Genomic DNA, 18,871 nt, shown 5'->3' with positions numbered 1-18,871 from the left:
GGCGCACACACCGCCCCGCGCTCGCACGACGGTGCGTGCAGGCAGCGCGAGGGAGCCCCGGGCCGTCACCGGCGCGACCAGCGTTCCGCCTCCTCCGCTCCCTGCGCTCCCGCCACCTCGGCAACTCGGCGCCCGCCTCCCGCCTCCGTCCGCGGCCTCCGCCGCAGCGAGGCTCCCGGCCTCGCTCCTGTCTCTTTAAATGGTGGGGCCAACGGGCCGCCCCTGCAGCTGCTGCCTGGGTGGCCCCGCGCGCCGCTATTGAGGGGCGAACCAAGATGGCGGCGGCTTTGGCTTCGTGAGGAAGACGGAAGAGGCGGTGGCAGCGGCGAAGGGAAAGGGACTTCCAGGAGCCAGGAGCGCTCGTGCGCTTGGGGGCTCTCGCAGTCTCCCGCGCAGTGGTAGCAGTTGCAGCAGGAGCAGGCACCCCTCGGCTGGGGACATCTGAAGCAGGGGAGCGGAGCGGAGCCACTGGCTGCGGTGGCAGGGCCAGGTATAAGGAAGGAAAACATGGCGGCGGCGGCCTGAGGAGGCGGCGGCGGCGCGGGAAGCGGCTTCGCGGAGATCATGGCGGAGGCGGGAGCAGGGCAGTGACCGGCGCCTCGAGTTCCTAGCGCATCGGGGCGGGAGGCTGCGAAGCGCTGCGCGCCCCTGTCGGGGCGGCCGGGCTCGCCGGGCCCGGACAATAGCGCCGAGGAGTCGGAGGCGAGGAAAGGCCGGGGCCCAGAGCTCGGGCCCGGGAGCGGGCCATGCGGGCGGCCCCGCGGCCCCGCAGCGGCCAGCGGCGGCAGTGAGGCTCGGGAGTCCTCCGCTTGCGGGCGTCCTCCTGCCTTGGCTCCCGCCTGTCCCGGCCCCCCTTCCTGGGCGACGCCAGCGGGGCCTCTGCCCCGGCCCCCGGGCGGCACGATGACCGACACCCGGCGGCGGGTGAAGGTTTACACGCTCAACGAGGACCGGCAGTGGGACGACCGGGGCACCGGGCATGTTTCGTCGGGCTACGTGGAGCGGCTGAAGGGCATGTCCCTGCTTGTCAGGGCCGAGAGCGATGGTAAGTGAAGCCCCTTGCGGCGGGACCCTTGCTTCCCCTCCCTCACCCCACCCCGGCCCTGGGCCACCTCCCTGGTTGGTTGGGGCTAATGCGGGAACGGAGGGGGCGACTGGGGCTGGGGGCGACTGCCGCCCTCGGGGAGGACGGGCCACCAGCAAGCACCCCAGTCCTCCCGGAGCTAGCTGCACGGGGAGCGCTCGAAATGTCTTTTTCCTCCCAGCGCTTGGTAGCACTTGCGGGGACGAGGGGAGCCCAGCACGCTTGAACTGTGCTGCCTGGGCGTGTGGAGAGGTCGGGGGCCTAAGATCGGGAGCCCGGACTGTTCTTTTGCACTGGAGTGACCTTGAGAAAGGCACTGATTAATCCGATCTTCTGCCTTAGTTCACTCATCTGTAAAGCAGGCGTGAAACTTTCTCGGAGCGAAGAAAGTTCTTCGGTGTTTCAGTCTTTGGAGAACGTTTTGCTGTGCCCCCCCCCCTTTTTTTTTTTAACTTTTTCTGCTACAGTTTTTTGATCGTGTTGCACGTTGGCAACACTAGTTCATGAATCTGGCAACTCTGCATTCGGCAGAGAAAATGCTGCTTTGCCGTGAGAAGATCGATTTGTGTCCCCCCAGTGTTGTCTTTAACACAAATACAGATTTTTGTGTATTGTTTGTGTAAACTTCTTGTAAGCTTGGAATAATTTTATACGAGCTGTTTTTGTTTTTGATTGCTTAAATGTATATTCATTATTTGGTTGGTTCAATTAACAGGTGGGGAGAAATTGGCCAATAACTTTAAAACCTTTTGAATCCGCCTTAGTGCCCGTGCTTCACATGTTTTGAAATAGCCCTCCAGGTTCAAAGACCCAGTTGTTTGAAAATAAGTGTTTCATATTTTTCAAGACTTACTTTATTTAGGGATTGCCACTTCTCTCTCTTTGTGGCATAGCTTGAGTTTCACTTAAAATGTTCACGTCAGGTGAAAGTGTTTTCAAATTGTTTCTCCCGAATTTGAAAACTTGTCTTGTTACATTAGTGTATAATTTCACTCTAGCTGTTTGTTTATTAGGATTGTAGTTGTTCTGTATCAGAATTATTACAAACTCGTTTCAAGGAATTTTAATTGGACTTTGAACCCTGAACTCCCCATTCCATGAAAAACAAACAAGACTCACCCTTCTGTAATTGAACACTCAAGGGACATCGATTTTCAATTTGATTTGAAAAATTGTAATTTGGAGTTATATTGGCCACAGGTTATCTTTATAAGGCTACCCAGAATAGCCCAATTGGAGAGATTATTTCCTTTGGGAGGGATTTAAAGGATTTTGAATACATTGGGAATATTTTTCTGAGGCCTATTATTTGCCTCTTAAAAATACAAGTTTGAATGTGTTAGCATGCTTTTGTGTGACTATCACATAGTCACCACTACTCTGACATCTCCTCCTTTGCATGTTTGGAAAACTTTTTACATAATGAGTTGAAAGAATGGGCTTTGTAGGTTCAGTTAACTTCCAAATGAAAGTGTGGGTAGATTTGAGGTCAATTCTTTGAAATCTCATAACTTAAAATAACATGTTTAACATTCACATCATGTATTTAATTGGACTCATTATGCAGAGTGTTTTGTTTAAAGTATTAAGTGTTATGTTTTAATGTCCTACTATCCTAGGAAATCCTACTGTTCTAATGTATTGATGTAGGGATCTGGTTGTTTCCCATTTTTATTTTTACCTCTTTGGAAATAGCCCCTAAACTCCCTTCCTCCCTTTGGTAAGTTTGGAACTCTGCAATAAAACAGGTTGAATGGCAAAAACAAAATGGTTTTAATTTTTATCCATTAGTTTTATTTATTTTTATTAATTGATAGAGAAAAAGCTGCACTAAATATAACTGATGTGCCTTTGTTAAATTTAAGATAAAGTAAAACTAAATCCAAAGAGTGGGTTTAGAAAATTCCAGCACACTTATGGAATAATGTCGTAAATAATCTCTAGTTTGGGGGTGCCTGGGTGGCTCAGTCAGTTAAGCATCCCACTCTTGATTTCGGCTCAGGTCATGATGTCACAGTTTGTGGGATCGAGCCTTGCACCAGGCTTTGCACTGACAGTGCTGAGCCTGTTTGGGATTCTCTCTCTCCCTCTCTGCCCTCCCCAACTTGCGCGTGCTCTATCTCAAAGATAAATAAATACTTAAAAAAAACAATTTAAATAATCCCTAGTTTGGTTAATGTTTTTTCTAATAGGAAAACTCCAAATAGGATTCAAAGTAAAAATTTATTGAGTACCTGCTATGTGCCAGAGACTGTTTACTTGTGTCATCTGGTGTAGGCACTGTTATTAGCTATATTTTGCAGATGGGGAAACTGAGGCTCAGACAGCTAGCCTATGGCTCGAGACTGTTATTATTTAATTATCATTAACTGTTTATAGTGTGTTTTAAATTCCCATTATTGCTGTCTACTTGCATTTGCTGCTTTATACTTACAGACTCAAAGCTTATTTCAAAGAACATAAAAAAAAATTTTAGCCTAAAGATATTATAGTTTATCTTCATGCCAGATGGAAGTTTTTATATGGACTGCTAATTTGGGTCATCCATTATTGTGTGCTTCTCCCATTCTCCATTATAGGATAATTGAGAATCTCTGTTATTTATTGTGGTGAACAAAATGGAAAGTATTTCTGATTTTCCATAAAATGAGCCTTTTATCTCGTTAGAGGCCTTTATACACTACACCGAAAATCAGGAAGGCCACTTCTGAATGGAAGTACTTGCGGCCTCTCTGTTGACAGGGTGCATCTTTGTGTGTAAGTATGTGCCTTTCCCCTCTGAACTGAGTGGCTTGGCAAATCTGTAGCCCACCTTGCCTTGGAGGAAGGAATGTCCTGCAAGCTATCGAGCCCATTTTTTGGGGGTTCCTTATTCAGTAGTTCATAGTGGTAAAATACTTTGTACGAACACAACCCTTTCTTTAATGAAGATAGATTACTTCATTTCTCAGGTACCTGCAAAATTCCATCTAACAATAAAAATTACTTGGTATTGTGTTTTTTTTTCTTCTTTCAACTTCTGCTGTACCTGTTAAGTTGCTTGAAGTGAAGGATAATAATGTCATCCCTTACCTTGCCCTCTCAGTTTATTATTTCAGATCATTCTAACGTCTTATTGTGGCTTTTACCACTTCCATCTTCCAATTTTAGAATTGATAAAAGAATTTGGAATTTCTCCACATAGTGAAGGCTGTCTTTTTTACATAAATCATATCCGTGTTCTTTTTTTCTGGATTACTTGCCAAGCATCAAGAATAGTGTTCTTACATTTGGTTTTTACCTTAGGTTATATTAAGTAATTTTTACATTTCAAAATAGTTTCACCTATTGTCTGACTTACCTATTTCAGAGTTTAGAAGGTTAAATTTTCAGTATTACTTGGGGCATGAAGAAAATGAGACGGGGAAGTGTTTTTGTCAAGGCAGAACTGCTACTGTGGCGAAAACTGGAATCCTGTACGTCTGCCTCTTGTAGAACGTAGTAGTAGGTAGTGGCTCACCCCCACTATAATTAGAAAAGGAGGTCAGAACACTTTAGGTGGAAAGCCTGTTTTGTTTGGGCTGTTGTGGTGATTTGAACAGAGATAGTAACAGCATTTTTTTTTTTTCGCTCTCATAAATTAGTAAGCAGTATAGAATCTTGTGTACAGTTGGCATTCCAGATTTAGCTGCTAAGGAGAGCTCGGTATCAGTAGTGGGAGAAATATTTCACTTTGAAAAGTCCATTTAAAGCCCCCTGTTTTTTTTTTTTTTTTTTTTTTTCTTTTCTTGTGTAGACCTACTTTTGTAGAAAATCAGTAGGCCTAGGGTGAGCAAACCCTTATTTATCATCTGTTGCGGGTGGTAACTTCGACAGTTTGAAGTCCATCAGCTAGGTCGGGTATAGGTGATCGGGCTGGAGTGTAGTGAAAGTTTGACATAGGCGTGAAACCTCTTAATGTAATGCCACCATTTTTCCCCCGAGGCTTCATTTCAGTTTTTAAACGCTGTGTGTAACTTGAGCCACAAAATCAGGAGAGAGGGACTTGGAACACAGAATTGCTATAGGTTTAAAGTGTACGCTGCTGTCCTATCCAGATGATATTTTGGACTTGAAATAACTCATTTTTGATGGTGTTTTATTTCTTCTAATGAAGCACAGTACTGAAGCTCCTGCCCTTAGTTTTGAGCATTAAGGACAGTATACCAGAGATGAGTAGATGTTAAACTGCTTACTGTGGAGTGACAGCTGGACCTGTTCATTCTGAAATCTTTAATTTATCCAAATCTAAACTGTTTCTTTTCTTTTTTTCTTTTTTTCATTTTTTTAATGTTTATTTATTTTTGAGAGAGACAGAGACAGAATGCGAGGTGGTTAGGGGCAGAGAGAGGGAGACACAGAAGCCGAAGCAGGCTCCAGGCTCTGAGCTGTCAGCACAGAGCCCAACGCGGGGCTCGAACTCACGAGCTGTGAGATCATGACCTGAGTCAAAGTTGGACGCTCAACCGACTGAGCCACCCAGGCGTCCCTAAACTGTTTCTTTAACAACCTGAACTTGATTCGTTGGTTGATACTGAAAATAGAACCATAAAAGTTATAGAAACTGTAACATCTCATTTCTCCAGTGAAAGGAAATGCTATCTTCTAATCAAGTGAACTTTCTAGCTAAATAACACTGTATCAGAAGATTAAAAATCTTGGGGCGCCTGGGTGGTGCAGTCGGTTAAGCGTCCGACTTCAGCCAGGTCACGATGTCGCGGTCCATGAGTTCGAGCCCCGCGTCAGGCTCTGGGCTGATGGCTCGGAGCCTGGAGCCTGTTTCTGATTCTGTCTCCCTCTCTCTCTGCCCCTCCCCCGTTCATGCTCTGTCTCTCTCTGTCCCAAAAATAAATTAAAAACGTTGAAAAAAAAAATTAAAAAAAAAAATCTTAACAGTTTTCTTGGAGTGTTTTCTAAGTATTATTTGCTACAATATTTTTCTTAAGCAATATAAACCTGTTGATTAATCTTTCATTGAAATATGTTTCTGGATCATTGTTATCATTACTAATTTTTCTACTATTCAGCAGCACAGTGATGCCAGTGAAATGATATTTTGACCATGCTTTAAAAAAACAAGTACTGAGTGCTGGTTATGTAGTAGATGCTGGGGTTGGCACTTGAAATTTTTGGTTAATACAACAACCCTAGGGATATCATTTTTTCTAACCATAAGTCTTGCTCTAGTGACTCTTTGATTAAATAGTTTAGTTCTGTGGTCTTTTTTTCCTGCACTCAGCCAGAAATCTAGATTTTTTTTTTTTTTAATGTAAAGTCTTTGCATTTTAAAACATTTGCATGAATTCAGTGTATGAATGTGTGTTAGACTACAACCCAAACAGGCTGTCTGCTGGCTGGATCCAGGCGGCAGGCACTAGTTGTAGGTTCTCTGATTCAGACACTTTTGGAATGATGCTTCACTGGTGTGCTACCAACTACTTCTCATCCCACTCCCTGGAGGTATTTGTTTTGATCGAGGTGTGTTGGGAATTGGCAGCAGGATACAAGAATAGATTCAAGGAATACATTTCATTTTACAGGAGGAACAAAGATGTCATGAAGCAGGGAGGTAAAGTTTTTAATGACCTCAAATCATCTATACTCATTGTTGTACTAAATGTTTTATTGTCCATCATTCTTATCTATGTTTGACAACTTCTACTTACAGTTGTCTTGGTGATGTTCTGAGTGGCATTTTCCCTCCTATACCATTGTTCCCCCGTTTCCTGAGTGTACAGACCTCCTTTTTGTCTATATATTTAGGGCATCTATGTTAAGATACACAGATCTGTCATCTAAAAGCATAGTAAATCATTGTATATGTTTAATTCCTGCAAGTATACTGTTGCTGGCATAGAGTAGCATTTCTGTAACTTTCTTCCCCAGGAGATCTTTATACTGTTAGAACTTGGGATCCCCCAAAACTTTTGTTTTATGTGGGTTGTATCTACTGATATTTGCCATATTAGAATTTAAAACTAAGACTTTAAAAAGCTTTTCTTAAGTCAGAATTTAGTGAGAAGAGTGTCTCTTGTTTCATAGTTTTACAAATCTCTTTAGTGTCTGGTTTAATTTCTTAACCTGCTTCTGCATTCAATCTTTTGCAATATCAGTGTCAACACTGAGAAAAGTAAGGGTGAAAAAGGTAAATAATATTTTAGTCATATTATGAAAATAGTTTTGATTTTCCAGACTCCTTGAGGTCCCCCACTTTGAGGACAGCTGGCATAGAGATTGTTTCTAGGTTTTTACCATTACGGACGCTGCTAGTGACCCATTTGTTCGTATACTTGGCACTGTGTGAACATGTAGGCTAATTTCCAGAACTGTTAGACCAAAGAGTAGTATGTGTTTAAAAGTCTTTTAGATACAGATAAAGTGACCCTCCCCAAAAGTTGTGCTGGTTGTCAGTCTTGGTATTAGTAAAAAAAAAGAATTAATTAATTTTTTTTTTTGAGAAGTCTGTGTGCTATGGACTCGTAGGCCTATCAGAGCTTCTTTGACATAGACTCCGACAAGCATTTGCTGTGTAGGAATACACTTTAGCTCACCTGAGGGTGTTTGATTTTGCTACTGGTCTGAATGATAGATTCTGCAGTGGCAAATTGAATTCCATGTATTGATGCATTCCTTTTAGTTTGATCATGGTCTTCATTTTTCTTTGTGTCCAGTATATCCTTGCCAACTGGCTTTTCTCAAGTCTTTGATATTGGGGTTTGCTGTGTAGGCTTGTCTTTCTCTAGTCTGTGTGACAGAGTGTCTTTGTCAGATGAGGAGGAGGTGTCATGGAGAGGGTGAGAGTGAATTCTTCTTGGGGGATAAGGCATCTTTTATTGGAGAGGATGGGTATGTTTCTCAAATGAAGTTTGGGTGGAGACTCTTGTGCATATGTGCTTCAGTTATTAAGGTAACATTGGACCTACCTGGTATCAAAAGCACGTGTTCTCCTTAATGAGAACCAACTCTACCTCCTGCAGTGTTGCTTGAGGTCTGCTGCTACGGATCATCTTCCTCATTTTCCCCTGTTGTCTCTGCTACCATGATAAATGCCTCTCACCTACAGTTGAACTCTATATCCCCAGCCATACCCATATATTACTAGGATGAAATGGCTATTCCGGGTACTGTAGCTATAGCAACTGAGACAAGTAAACTTGGGAGAAAGGATTGTGTTAATGCGTATTAACACTCAACTGGTTCTTTTTCAGTTAATTGGAGAAGTGCTCATAACTTGATCTAGTAGAAACTAAGAGATAGGGGAAGGGAATCTACCTAATAGATAGCCTAGATATAAAACTAGAAATATGTCTTTGTTATTATCTTAGCCCCCAAACTAAAAGGCAGTTTTCATGCTTCACCCTCTGCAGCCTACTTACTGCTTTCTTAGGGAGCATGGTATTTGGGGACCAGAGCTGGACTTCCTAAGGTGGTATATTAGGTCAAAGCCATGGGATGTGACTGAAAATGTGTTTCAGAATATACTTCCCTTTAACATCTTGAGCGGCCCAGAAAAAAGAAAAACTTGCCAACATCAGAAGCTTCTAGTTATGTGCTTATTCTTGCTTTAGCTAGGGCTTTTGGAGGGAACACTTGAATTTGTGGTTTTTCCTTTCTAATTACCCTTAACCCTGTAATTTTATGGAGAGAGAGTTTTGAAGCAAATGCAAAAGGAGTTGGTACCTGAAAAATAATAGTTGTACCACTACCACTTTTTGTTCTTAGAGCGGCCAGGTCAGGTGAGTGTTTTTCTTTCTTTCTTTCTTTCTTTCTTTCTTTCTTTCTTTCTTTCTTTCTTTCTTTCTTTCTTTCTATTGAAGTATAGTTGACACACTGTTACAGGTGTGGTTTTCGAAAGCACAATTTGAAGTGGTAACTCCACCCCTCTGTTTACCCCTACTCTTGAACTTTTTAAAAAACTTTTCAAGTGTAATACATCAAAAAGGCACATAGATCGTAAGTATTCCGCCTGATGAATTTTTGTAAAATAACCAGCACTCTGGAAGCCTGTCCCTTCTCAGTCACTATCTCTACCCGTGTATGAACACCACAGGTTAATTTTTGCTAGTCTTTAAATTTTATGTAAATAGAATTATATGGTAGATATTTATAAGATTCACATATTTGGTTCACTCATTAACACTGCTATGTGGTATTCTACCAAATGAGTATTTACACTTTTTCAAAAACATTGTTCACATGCCATATAATTCACCCATCCAGAGTGTATAATTCAGTATTTTTCAGTATATTCACAGGATTATGCAACCATCACCACAGTCTAATTTTAGAATATTTTGTCCTCTCTGACAGAAGTCGTGTAACCATTAGAAGTCACTACCTATTCACTCCCCTTTCCTCCCCAGCCCTAAACAATCACTAACCTACACCTCTTTCTCTGATTTGTACACTCTGTACATTTCATACAAATACAGTCATAGAATATAGGCCTTTATGATTGGCTTCTTTCACTTGTAATGTTTTCAGGTTTTATCCATGTTATGGCATGTTTTTTTTTTTTTTTTTTTTTTTTTTTTTGGTATAGCTGAATAGTATTTACGCATTAGTTTTTGGACATTTGGATTGTTTCCACTTTTTTGCTGTTATGAAAAAGTGCTGCTAAGAAACTACATGTACACATATTTGTGTGACCATACATATGTTTTCATTTCTCTTGGGTATATACCTAGGAGTGGAATTGCTGGTAACTCTAGCAATTGAGGAACTGCCAAACTGTTTTACAAACTGGATGCCTTTTTACATACCTCAAGCAAAATGTATGAGGGATCCAATTTCTCCACATGGTTGGCAACACTGTCTTTGATTATAGGCATCCTAGCAGGTGTTAAATGGTCTTATTTGTGGTTTTTATTTGCATCTCTTTAATGACTAATGATGTTGAGTATCTTTTCTTATGCTCATGGTCCGTTTGTATATCTTTGGAGAAATGTCAGTTCAGATTTATTGACCAAAATTGGGTTGTCTTTTTATTATTTAAGTTGTCAGAGTTCTGTATAAAAATCCCTTAATCAGATATATGATTTCAGTTATTTTTCCCCATTCTATGGGTTGTCTTTTTACATTCTTGATGGTGTTATTTGTAGCACAGATTTTGATTTTGATCCTATCCAATTATCATTGATCAATGATGTCCAATTTTTTCTTTTGGGTAGATCATGCTTTTTTTGCAGCTTAACATGTTTGTTTTTTGTTTTTTGGTGTTTTTTTTTTTTTTTTTTTTTTTTTGGTTCATTTATTTTGAGAGAGAGTCCACATGAAAGTAGGGGAGGGGCAGAGAGAGAGAGAATCCCAAGCAGTTCCTGTATCGTCAGCAGAGCTTGACACGGGGCTCAAGCCCACGAACCATGAAATCAAGACCTGAGCTAAATTTGGACACTTAAATGACTGAGCCACTGGCGCCCCTGTGCAGTTTAACATTTATTCATTCATTCATTTAAATGTTTGTTTATTTTGAGAGAGAGAGAGACACAGAATCCAAAGTAGGCTCTGAGTCAGCACAGAGCCCGATGCGGGACTTGAACCCATGGACCGCAAGATCATGACCTGAGCCAAAAAGTCAGACGCTTAACCAACAGAACCACCCACGCACCCCTAATTTTAAAGAGGCATTACTTACTTTGGTTCTAAGACACAAGACCTCTTGGATCTTTAATCCAGTTTCAGTCTGTTATTTATGTAGTTTTTTGAAGATGGATTGTTTTTGAGGATGTGATAGGTATTTCAAAGTAGGTTTTGGGAATGTATTTTCTGCTAGAAACCACGTTTTGAGTATAATTGTATGCCACAACTCATCTATAAAAAGTTAAGTTTGATCCATAATGTACCTGAATACTCTGATTTCACTGGGAAACAACAGATTGCAATTTCTGTTCTAGTATTTACAGGAAACAGTGGAGGAATATTTACAAAGATAGTTGAAGGCTTTTAATAATGTTGACTCTAGATATTCATGTCCTTGCTGCTTTTTCTTGTTATGAATGCAACACTAGACAACTTCTAATTACAAAATTTAAAAGTCCAATAATTGTGCATAAAGAAAATTGAAGCACGGGGAAATTTATCAAAGTTTAGTTTTTAAGGGGAGTCTGGGTGGCTCAGTCGGTTAAGTGTCTGGAGCCTACTTCGGATTCAGTGTGTCCCTGTCTCTCTGCCCCTCCCCTACTCATTTTCTCTCTCTCTCTCAAAAATAAATAAACTTTTTTTTTTTTTTTTAAGTTTACTTCTGAGATAGAGTGTGCAGAGAGCAGGGGACAAACAGAGAGAGAAAGAATCCTCAACAGGCAGCACAGAGCCCGATGTGGGGCTCGAACCCACAAACCGTGAGATCATTACCTGAGCTGAAGTCAGACACTCAACCGACTGAGCCACCCAGGCGCCCCAACAAAGTACTAGTTATTTTCTGAATATCGCAAGTCTTATGGCCAGGGGGGAAAAATACAGAAATGTGCAAATTAAAATTAGTTTACTATCAGAAAACAATTGATTATTTGAAGATGGAGAAGTGTGGCAATTCTGGAACAGAAGTAAGAGACTTTCTGAAGGTGAAGCATAATGTGGGGATGTATTGGGGAAATGGATCGTATCCAAGTCCTGATGTGTTTCAGAGATTTAAACCCAGGTCATCCTGCTACGTGCTGTGCCATGTCACTACTCTGTGCTGCCCGTAAGGTGTTAGATTTCTTTTACCACCCATTCCTCACTCTTCAGATAATTGTGTTCTTCTTGTTAAAAGTAAACATAATATATCAAGTATTTGTTGGGTTACAAGTTTTATTATATTTAAAATTGTTTTTAAAACACTGTTTCCTTAACTGAAGTTACATTTGTATCAAGTGTTCAGGAAAGGAAATGTGTGTGTATGTGTGGAATGTAATTGTGCTGCTTTGCAATCACATAATGGAATGTTTTGTTTTGTTTTTCTTTTGTTTCCCAGGTTCTCTGCTTTTAGAGTCCAAAATAAATCCTAACACCGCATATCAGAAACAACAGGTAAAAATGTGAAGATGTTATGTTTTACCTTGTATGTTATCCTCTCAGTTTGGTGATTAAATGAAAATTTTACCATTGATTACTTGCAATGAGAAATTCAAAACAGGTTACAACATACTTTCCTAGTCTAATTCTAAAATGTGATTTCAACCAATCTATATAAAGCAATCATTTTATTTTAAATTAAAAAAAACCTTCAAGTTAAACTTAGTTTATATTTCAGATATTCTAGCAACTAAGATTTAATTCTCAAAAGTTAAAACTAAAACAGTATAGTTTTCTGGTTTCTCCCTAAAGAAGTGGCTACTGATACAATCAGCTGTTAACACAACGAAATGGTGGAAACTGCTTTCTTTGCTGTTGTAGATGCTAGTGCAGAAGGGATATTTCTGTCCCTATACAGCAATCCAGTGTAGGTAAGAGTCTGATTTCTTACATAGCCTGAATAGGACCTTATGGAAATATAACAGTGATGCAGTTTGGTAAGACAGCTTTTAGTTTCAGTATGCTCTTTCTTGTATCCTTCAGAGAGCAAGTGATAACTGAAAGTAAATCTTTCTCTATTTGGTACCTAGTAGCACTATCATCAAAGGGTATTTATTCAGAACACACACACACACACACACACACACACACACACACACAGATCCACTGAGTGCTGTACAAAGCCAGTAAAAGCAGTATCAGTCCCCGCATTGCCCTGAAGGTATAGATGTAAAATAATTTAGACTAAAGGCTATTACCAATGCATTCATATGTGTATATTACTTTATAAATATATTAATCTATAAATAAATTGTAAAGTGCTTTGCTTCATCACTGACCATTAAAATACTACTAGAGGAAAGTTAGTGTTGGCTTTGCACATTAGATCCCTAAAGATTGTGACTTGGTTGAGGTCACACAGAGAGTATATGGGAAAGCTGATATTAACTCCTAAATCCGTTTAGTGGTGATGTATTTGTCCAACAAACATTTGGTACAGTTGAAATATTTTCTTGATAGTCTAATGTTCTGCTAACACCGTTGCATTTAGTGATCTTAAGAAAACCATTAAGAACCATTAAGATTGGTTGATTGGAGTGGCTGGAGACTAGAGTATTTGCTATTGCTATTCTATCCCTAAATACATAAATTAGTGTTTTGAGGTTTTAGTTAGTTGAAGAGTAAAAGTCATCTGAAGAAAAAGGAAAGATCAAGTCTATTTTGAGGATGAATGAAGAGCTCCGTATGTCTTAACCTATAGGTTAATGTTGGATGATAAACAAGATGATTTTAGGCTCTTTAAGGAAAACAGAAGAGCAATTCCTAAAAATTTTCAAACTTCTAAATTTGTCAAATGAACAGTTAAGAGCATATGTCTAACTGTGCACTGATATTTTTTTGAAGGTTATTTCTGTATTTTTATTTAACTTTATTTTTTATTTTTTAAAATTTACATCCAAATTAGTATATAGTGAAGCAATGATTTCAGTAGATTCCTTAATGCCCCTTACCCATTTAGCCCATCCCCCCCCCCACAACCCCTCCAGCAACCCTCAGTTTGTTCTCCATATTTATGAATCTCTTTTGTCCTGTTTTGTCTCTTAAAGTCCTCATATGAGTGAAGTCATATGATTTTTGTCTTTCTCTGACTAATTTCACTGAACATAATGCCCTCCAGTTCCATCCACGTGGTTGCAAATGGCTAGCTGTGCACTGATTTAAGCCTGTAGATGAATCTGAATTTACATTGTACCAGAGTAATTGCTTATGGTTGTATTAAATCTGTCTTATTACTAATGTGATCATTGGTTTTAGGTTTGTTCCAGTAGGTGTTATATTATCAGCAATTTTCACAACAGTATGTATTCTACCTATTTTAAAGATGAAGCAGACTCTAGGGGGTTTCCCAACTGACTAATTTCTGGTGTGTTGATCTTACAATGTTAATATAAATTATTTTGAGTTTGAACTGCTACTCAGTCACTGTGGAACAGATGCGTGCCTGGTATCTATGATCTCTAGAAGTTCTTGAGGACAGTAAAAAGGAGTCTTTGAGCTGTTTTTTAAAATTTTGAATAAAAATTGTGGATTTATTCTATTAGTAATACTGCACAGCCTATTCAAATGATCATTTATTTACTTCTGGTTGGCATCACTGTAGTTCAGCGAGAGACTACTGGTCCTCATGATGGACAGTTACATAACTGACTGAAAGGAATTAATATGCCGGTTAGGAGACAGATTTTTAATCAGGGGATCCATCTGTGTACAATAAGGGGTATCTTTGATAGGGAAAAGTATTAGAAGCTTCCTCCATGTAGACATATCTTTTAAGTTACCTTAAAGATGGACTAGTCATGTTTCCTTCTTAATACAGGAACCTTTTATCATCCTGGTAGATGCTCACCTAGCCTTTGCTTGGCTCCTTGCAGTTATTTCTTAGATTGAATTATGTTTTCTTTATGTTGTACTCACATCCTCCTAATTCTGACTTCTCCTAATTCTTTTCTTTGGACCAGCCTGAAAAAAAATGCTATATGGTAGCTGTTCCATTAGGCTTCTTTTTGAATGTAATTCTCCTTGGTACCATTCAAAATTTCATATATGGGTCACAAACCTCTCTCAGTTGGAGGGCTTATTTTTGAAATAGTTGACGACTCCGGAACAGTGTATATGCTTATTACTGTCAGTAAGTTTGAAAAGATATCTTAGACCCTGTAAATATTTTTACTATTCATTAAACTTATTACCATTAAATAAAAGCCTGTCCAAGTAGGAGCAAAGGAGTTGTGGGTGGTAGGAGCATCTTGCTTTTTGAACTACAGCACTTCGGTGAAGGTTAAAAAACTTTCTGCCCAGATAAGTGCTCACATGTTACAGATTTAGCCAGTAATTTCATGGGCTTCAGGTGCCCCAGGTAAAGAACATCCAATGTTGACAACAGAGAGATGAGAGAAGGAATTTTGTTTATTAATCCCATCCTCCTAACGTGCCCTAATTAATGAATGCTCAGGCTTCCTTTCTGGGCATTGTGACTAGAGCATAAAATGTAACTAGTGTGCAGGCAAAGGATTGATACAGTGTTTAGGTATGTATCTTTTAGTACATTTAGATTGGTCGCTTTGTAGTACTTTTTATTTATTTGTTAACTTCTCCTTAAGGAAAACATTGTTTTCATTTTATAGCCAGATATACAGAGGCTTGGCAATTACCAGTATGGATGTTGCTGAGTACTGTTCACACGCAATTCCTTGTTGCTTTGTTTATTTAAGCCTTATACTTTAAAGTAGTTTGTGATAATTGATACTAATCAGACTTTTTTTTTCTCTCAAGGATACTTTGATTGTGTGGTCTGAAGCAGAAAATTATGACTTGGCCCTTAGCTTTCAAGAAAAAGCTGGATGTGATGAAATTTGGGAGAAAATATGTCAGGTAATTTTAGGAAACTAGAAAGTTAACATGCTCTCTGAGTATATTGTTTTTTGCTGCGCTTTTAGCTAATGCCCAAGATTTTAAATAGCATTTCATATTTCTTAAATTCACTGTTGTCTGCGAAAAGCTTGATTTATAGGCAAGTGCAGTTTATTTACCTCAATCTGTGCTGAACTCCACATTTTCATATCCAGCTGTCTTTGAGAGCTCCTCCATGAGTGTTCACTAGTGTCTCATTTAATAGTTCAGAACCGAACATAATCTCATCTGAATCTGTTCATTCTCCCATCTCCCTCATCTCAGTAAATGCCAGCCAGTTGCTGAAACCAGAAACTTGTGGGTCATATTTATCCTTCCTTCATCACTTAACATCCATTCGGTCCTTCAATTACAAATTTTAAATTCGTTCACTTCTCTTTATTTTCACTGCTATCACAATTTACTAAGCCACTGTCATTTCTTGCCTTGTTTATTGCTTTCACCCTGACTGGTCTTCGCAAATCCATACCACAGCTAGAAGGATCTTTTTAAAAATGCCAATCTGATCTCACTTTGTTCAGTAACTTCTAGTAGTTCTTGACTATCTGTTCCACCTCATCTTGCGTGTTCTCAGTTGATTCTGGAATTTCCTAGTGACTCTGGTACCTCTGGTCACATGATCTCCACCGTCTTGTCGGGTATGCATTTGTCATGCACTCTGTTTTGCATTTATTATATGCTAAAGCCACTGGCTCTTGTTATAGACTCATTTAAACGATTGCATCCTAAGGACAGTTGCCACATTTATTTTAATTGGAGAATAATCTTTAGCAGGTTCTTTAATTTATTGGTTCTCAAAGTGTGGTCGTCAGACCAGCAGCATGACCTGAGAACTGATAGAAATGCAAATTCTGAGACCTACTGAATCAGAAGTTCTGTGAGTAGGTCCTAGTAATTGTATTTGAATTACATTTGAACAAGCCTTCCAGGTCACATTTTCTCTGTAAAGGGCGGGATAGTAAATATTTCAGGCCTTGTTGGCCATGCAGTTTAACAGCCATTCAACTCTCCTGTTGTAAAATGAAAGTAGCCACACGTGATGCATACCTAAAGAGTGTGGTTCTCTGGTAATAAGATTTATTTACAAAAATTGGTGGTGGGCCATGTTTGGCTATCATTTGTCAATTCCTGTTTTAGGTGATTCTCAGTGCCCCCTGAAGTTTGAGTGCCATCGCTTTAATAAAACTGCAGTGTCCTTGAGGCACAGTGTTTCCTTATTTGCAGAATTTATTTCTGCTTGATCGCCTATTCAGCTGTGTTCTTCACATATTAACGTGACCAACAAACTGTCCCTTTTTGCTAATGTGTGAAAGACTGACATTTATATCTGAATTCCTTTTTTCTTCATTCTTGTTCTTTGCTTTCTTTCCCATATGTTTGTTTTCATAGCACTTGCCTCCAGATTTTGTCCTGTGTGTAGTAGTTCTCCCATAGAGAGAGGAGATTGAAGAGCTTGGTATACTAAGGGCACCCATTGCTCAGACAGACCTTGTTCTCCTTCACTTTTCTGAGTTGAACAAGCTCACCCTGGACACAGTCTATTAGGGCCCATACTTACACCTGGGACTTCATGTGTTGCAGTCATGACAGGCTTTAATAAATTTAATAAATTGCCTTTAATAAATTGTCACATCCTCACTATATGTATCCTTAGGCTGTAATTCTTCATTTACACTTGGGCCACAGGTAGTAGTATTTGTATACTTTGTCTCTAGTAACTTTCCTGGGACTCACTGGCTATTTTATGATTTTCTGATCTTCCCCTTCAACTTGTGTGTACTTTAGATTCAAATTGTTGTTTCTCAGTCAGTCTTTCATGATCCTGTCTGTACTTCTTAATTTCTAGATCCTAGCTCTAAGGAATGCATTACCTTTTGCTCTTTTGAGATCTTAACATGTTTTTCTTACTCTTGAACTCTGCTCGTTTCTTGATCTAGAAACAGCAAAAAGTCTCCCCCATTTTCTAGTATCCTCCTTGATAGTAGATACTAGGTTTGTGTATCTCTCTTCTTCCTTACACTTTTCATGGCCTCCACATTCTCATTTTCATTTCATTTCATTTCATTTCATTTCATTTCATTTCATTTCATTTCATTTCATTTCTAAGACTTATCCTTTCTCTTAAGGAAGACTTGTAGCTTATTCTCCCTTTCTTCGGTTTTCATTCTTCATTACTTCTTCTCTGAAAGTAAGGCTGAAACGTATTTGTCAAATCATTACAATTCCACCTTGATTCCCTGAGTAGATCAGATTCCAAGAATATCCTAACCACGGTTTGATTCCCTTCATATTTGCAGATAAACTCAAGATAGCATTGTCATTACAGTAAGGGTTTTTGTCCCTTTACATTTGGTTTTTTAATCAAATGCTACTGTATTTCTATAGGTAAAGGCATAGCCTGAGTATCAGGAATCTAAAGCTGTTTTGAGAGTTTATGTAGTTAACAAATCCAAAGCCAACTTGAGACTATGGCTGGTACAATCCGTGAATGTGCCTAGTTGCCTTTCAGTGGTTGTTGCCCACTGGGTTAAGGTCAAGATGATATCAACTTGGAGCATAATTTCACAACCTATTCCAGGCCTTCTCCCCTTCCAATATCCATTAACAGTCTCTCTTAAGCATGCTAAGCAATTTCAGTTTCTTGGCCGTTTCATATAAGGTCTAAGTTTTCCATGCCTTTATCATTCAACTTGGCCTGTTGGGCTGCTAAATTTAGTGACAGTGTCTCAAATTATAGGGCTAAGATAGCAAAACTTATTTTATTTCAAAATAAGTCTATGCCCTTTGGTAAAAATATCCTTTTACCTTAAAATGTATTTAATTGTGAACCCTGAGAGCCCATATATTGACATTAAGTTGGGGCTTACAACACTTTTCGGGCTTCTTGGAAGGGATCATGAAACCTATAGATTTGGGTGAATAGAAAGGAAAACTTCCATGGTTTGGTTACTTTTAGTAGATAACCTTGGGGACTCTGCTCTACTGTGCTCTACTACGTGTATGTTACAGTTGCTTTTTATAAATAGTTTCACTTTTGTGTAAATATGCTTGTTTCCCATAGTTTTTCTTAACTGATATTTTGGGGCCACCAACCAGCATTCATAGCATGTCACTGACTCACTTTGGTCCAAAGCCAGTTTGCACATGTCATTGGCCCTTGCTTTCAGGAATTGATATTAAAATTTTCCTTGTAGCTTATAATTAATTACATGTTTTCTGTGATCACAACATTATGATGTTTGATATTTATTTGAATTTTACTTAAACTTTGGTGGCTCTCCTGGCATACAGTGCTAGGATTCTTAA

General features: G+C 39.4%; 1 protein-coding gene across 2 annotated transcripts in view; it reads left to right on the top strand.

Annotated features, from left to right (window-relative positions):
• Positions 1-41: 41 nt before the first annotated feature.
• The window catches only part of PPP4R3A (protein phosphatase 4 regulatory subunit 3A), a 38,326-nt gene continuing 19,496 nt past the window's right edge, over positions 42-18,871 (top strand). For both annotated transcript variants that reach the window (XM_007095294.3, XM_042990387.1), the window contains exons 1-3: positions 42-1,045; positions 12,054-12,109; positions 15,428-15,526. In XM_007095294.3, the coding sequence (XP_007095356.2) occupies positions 904-1,045; positions 12,054-12,109; positions 15,428-15,526 (297 nt within the window). In that variant the 5' untranslated portion in view covers positions 42-903. The remainder of the gene's footprint in view (positions 1,046-12,053; positions 12,110-15,427; positions 15,527-18,871) is intronic.

Source organism: Panthera tigris, chromosome B3 (assembly GCF_018350195.1).
Source record: "Panthera tigris isolate Pti1 chromosome B3, P.tigris_Pti1_mat1.1, whole genome shotgun sequence".
In the NCBI taxonomy this organism is placed as follows: Eukaryota; Metazoa; Chordata; class Mammalia; order Carnivora; family Felidae; genus Panthera; species Panthera tigris.
The sequence above is the reverse complement of the archived record's forward strand: the minus strand, read 5'-3'. Positions and strand labels throughout refer to the sequence as shown.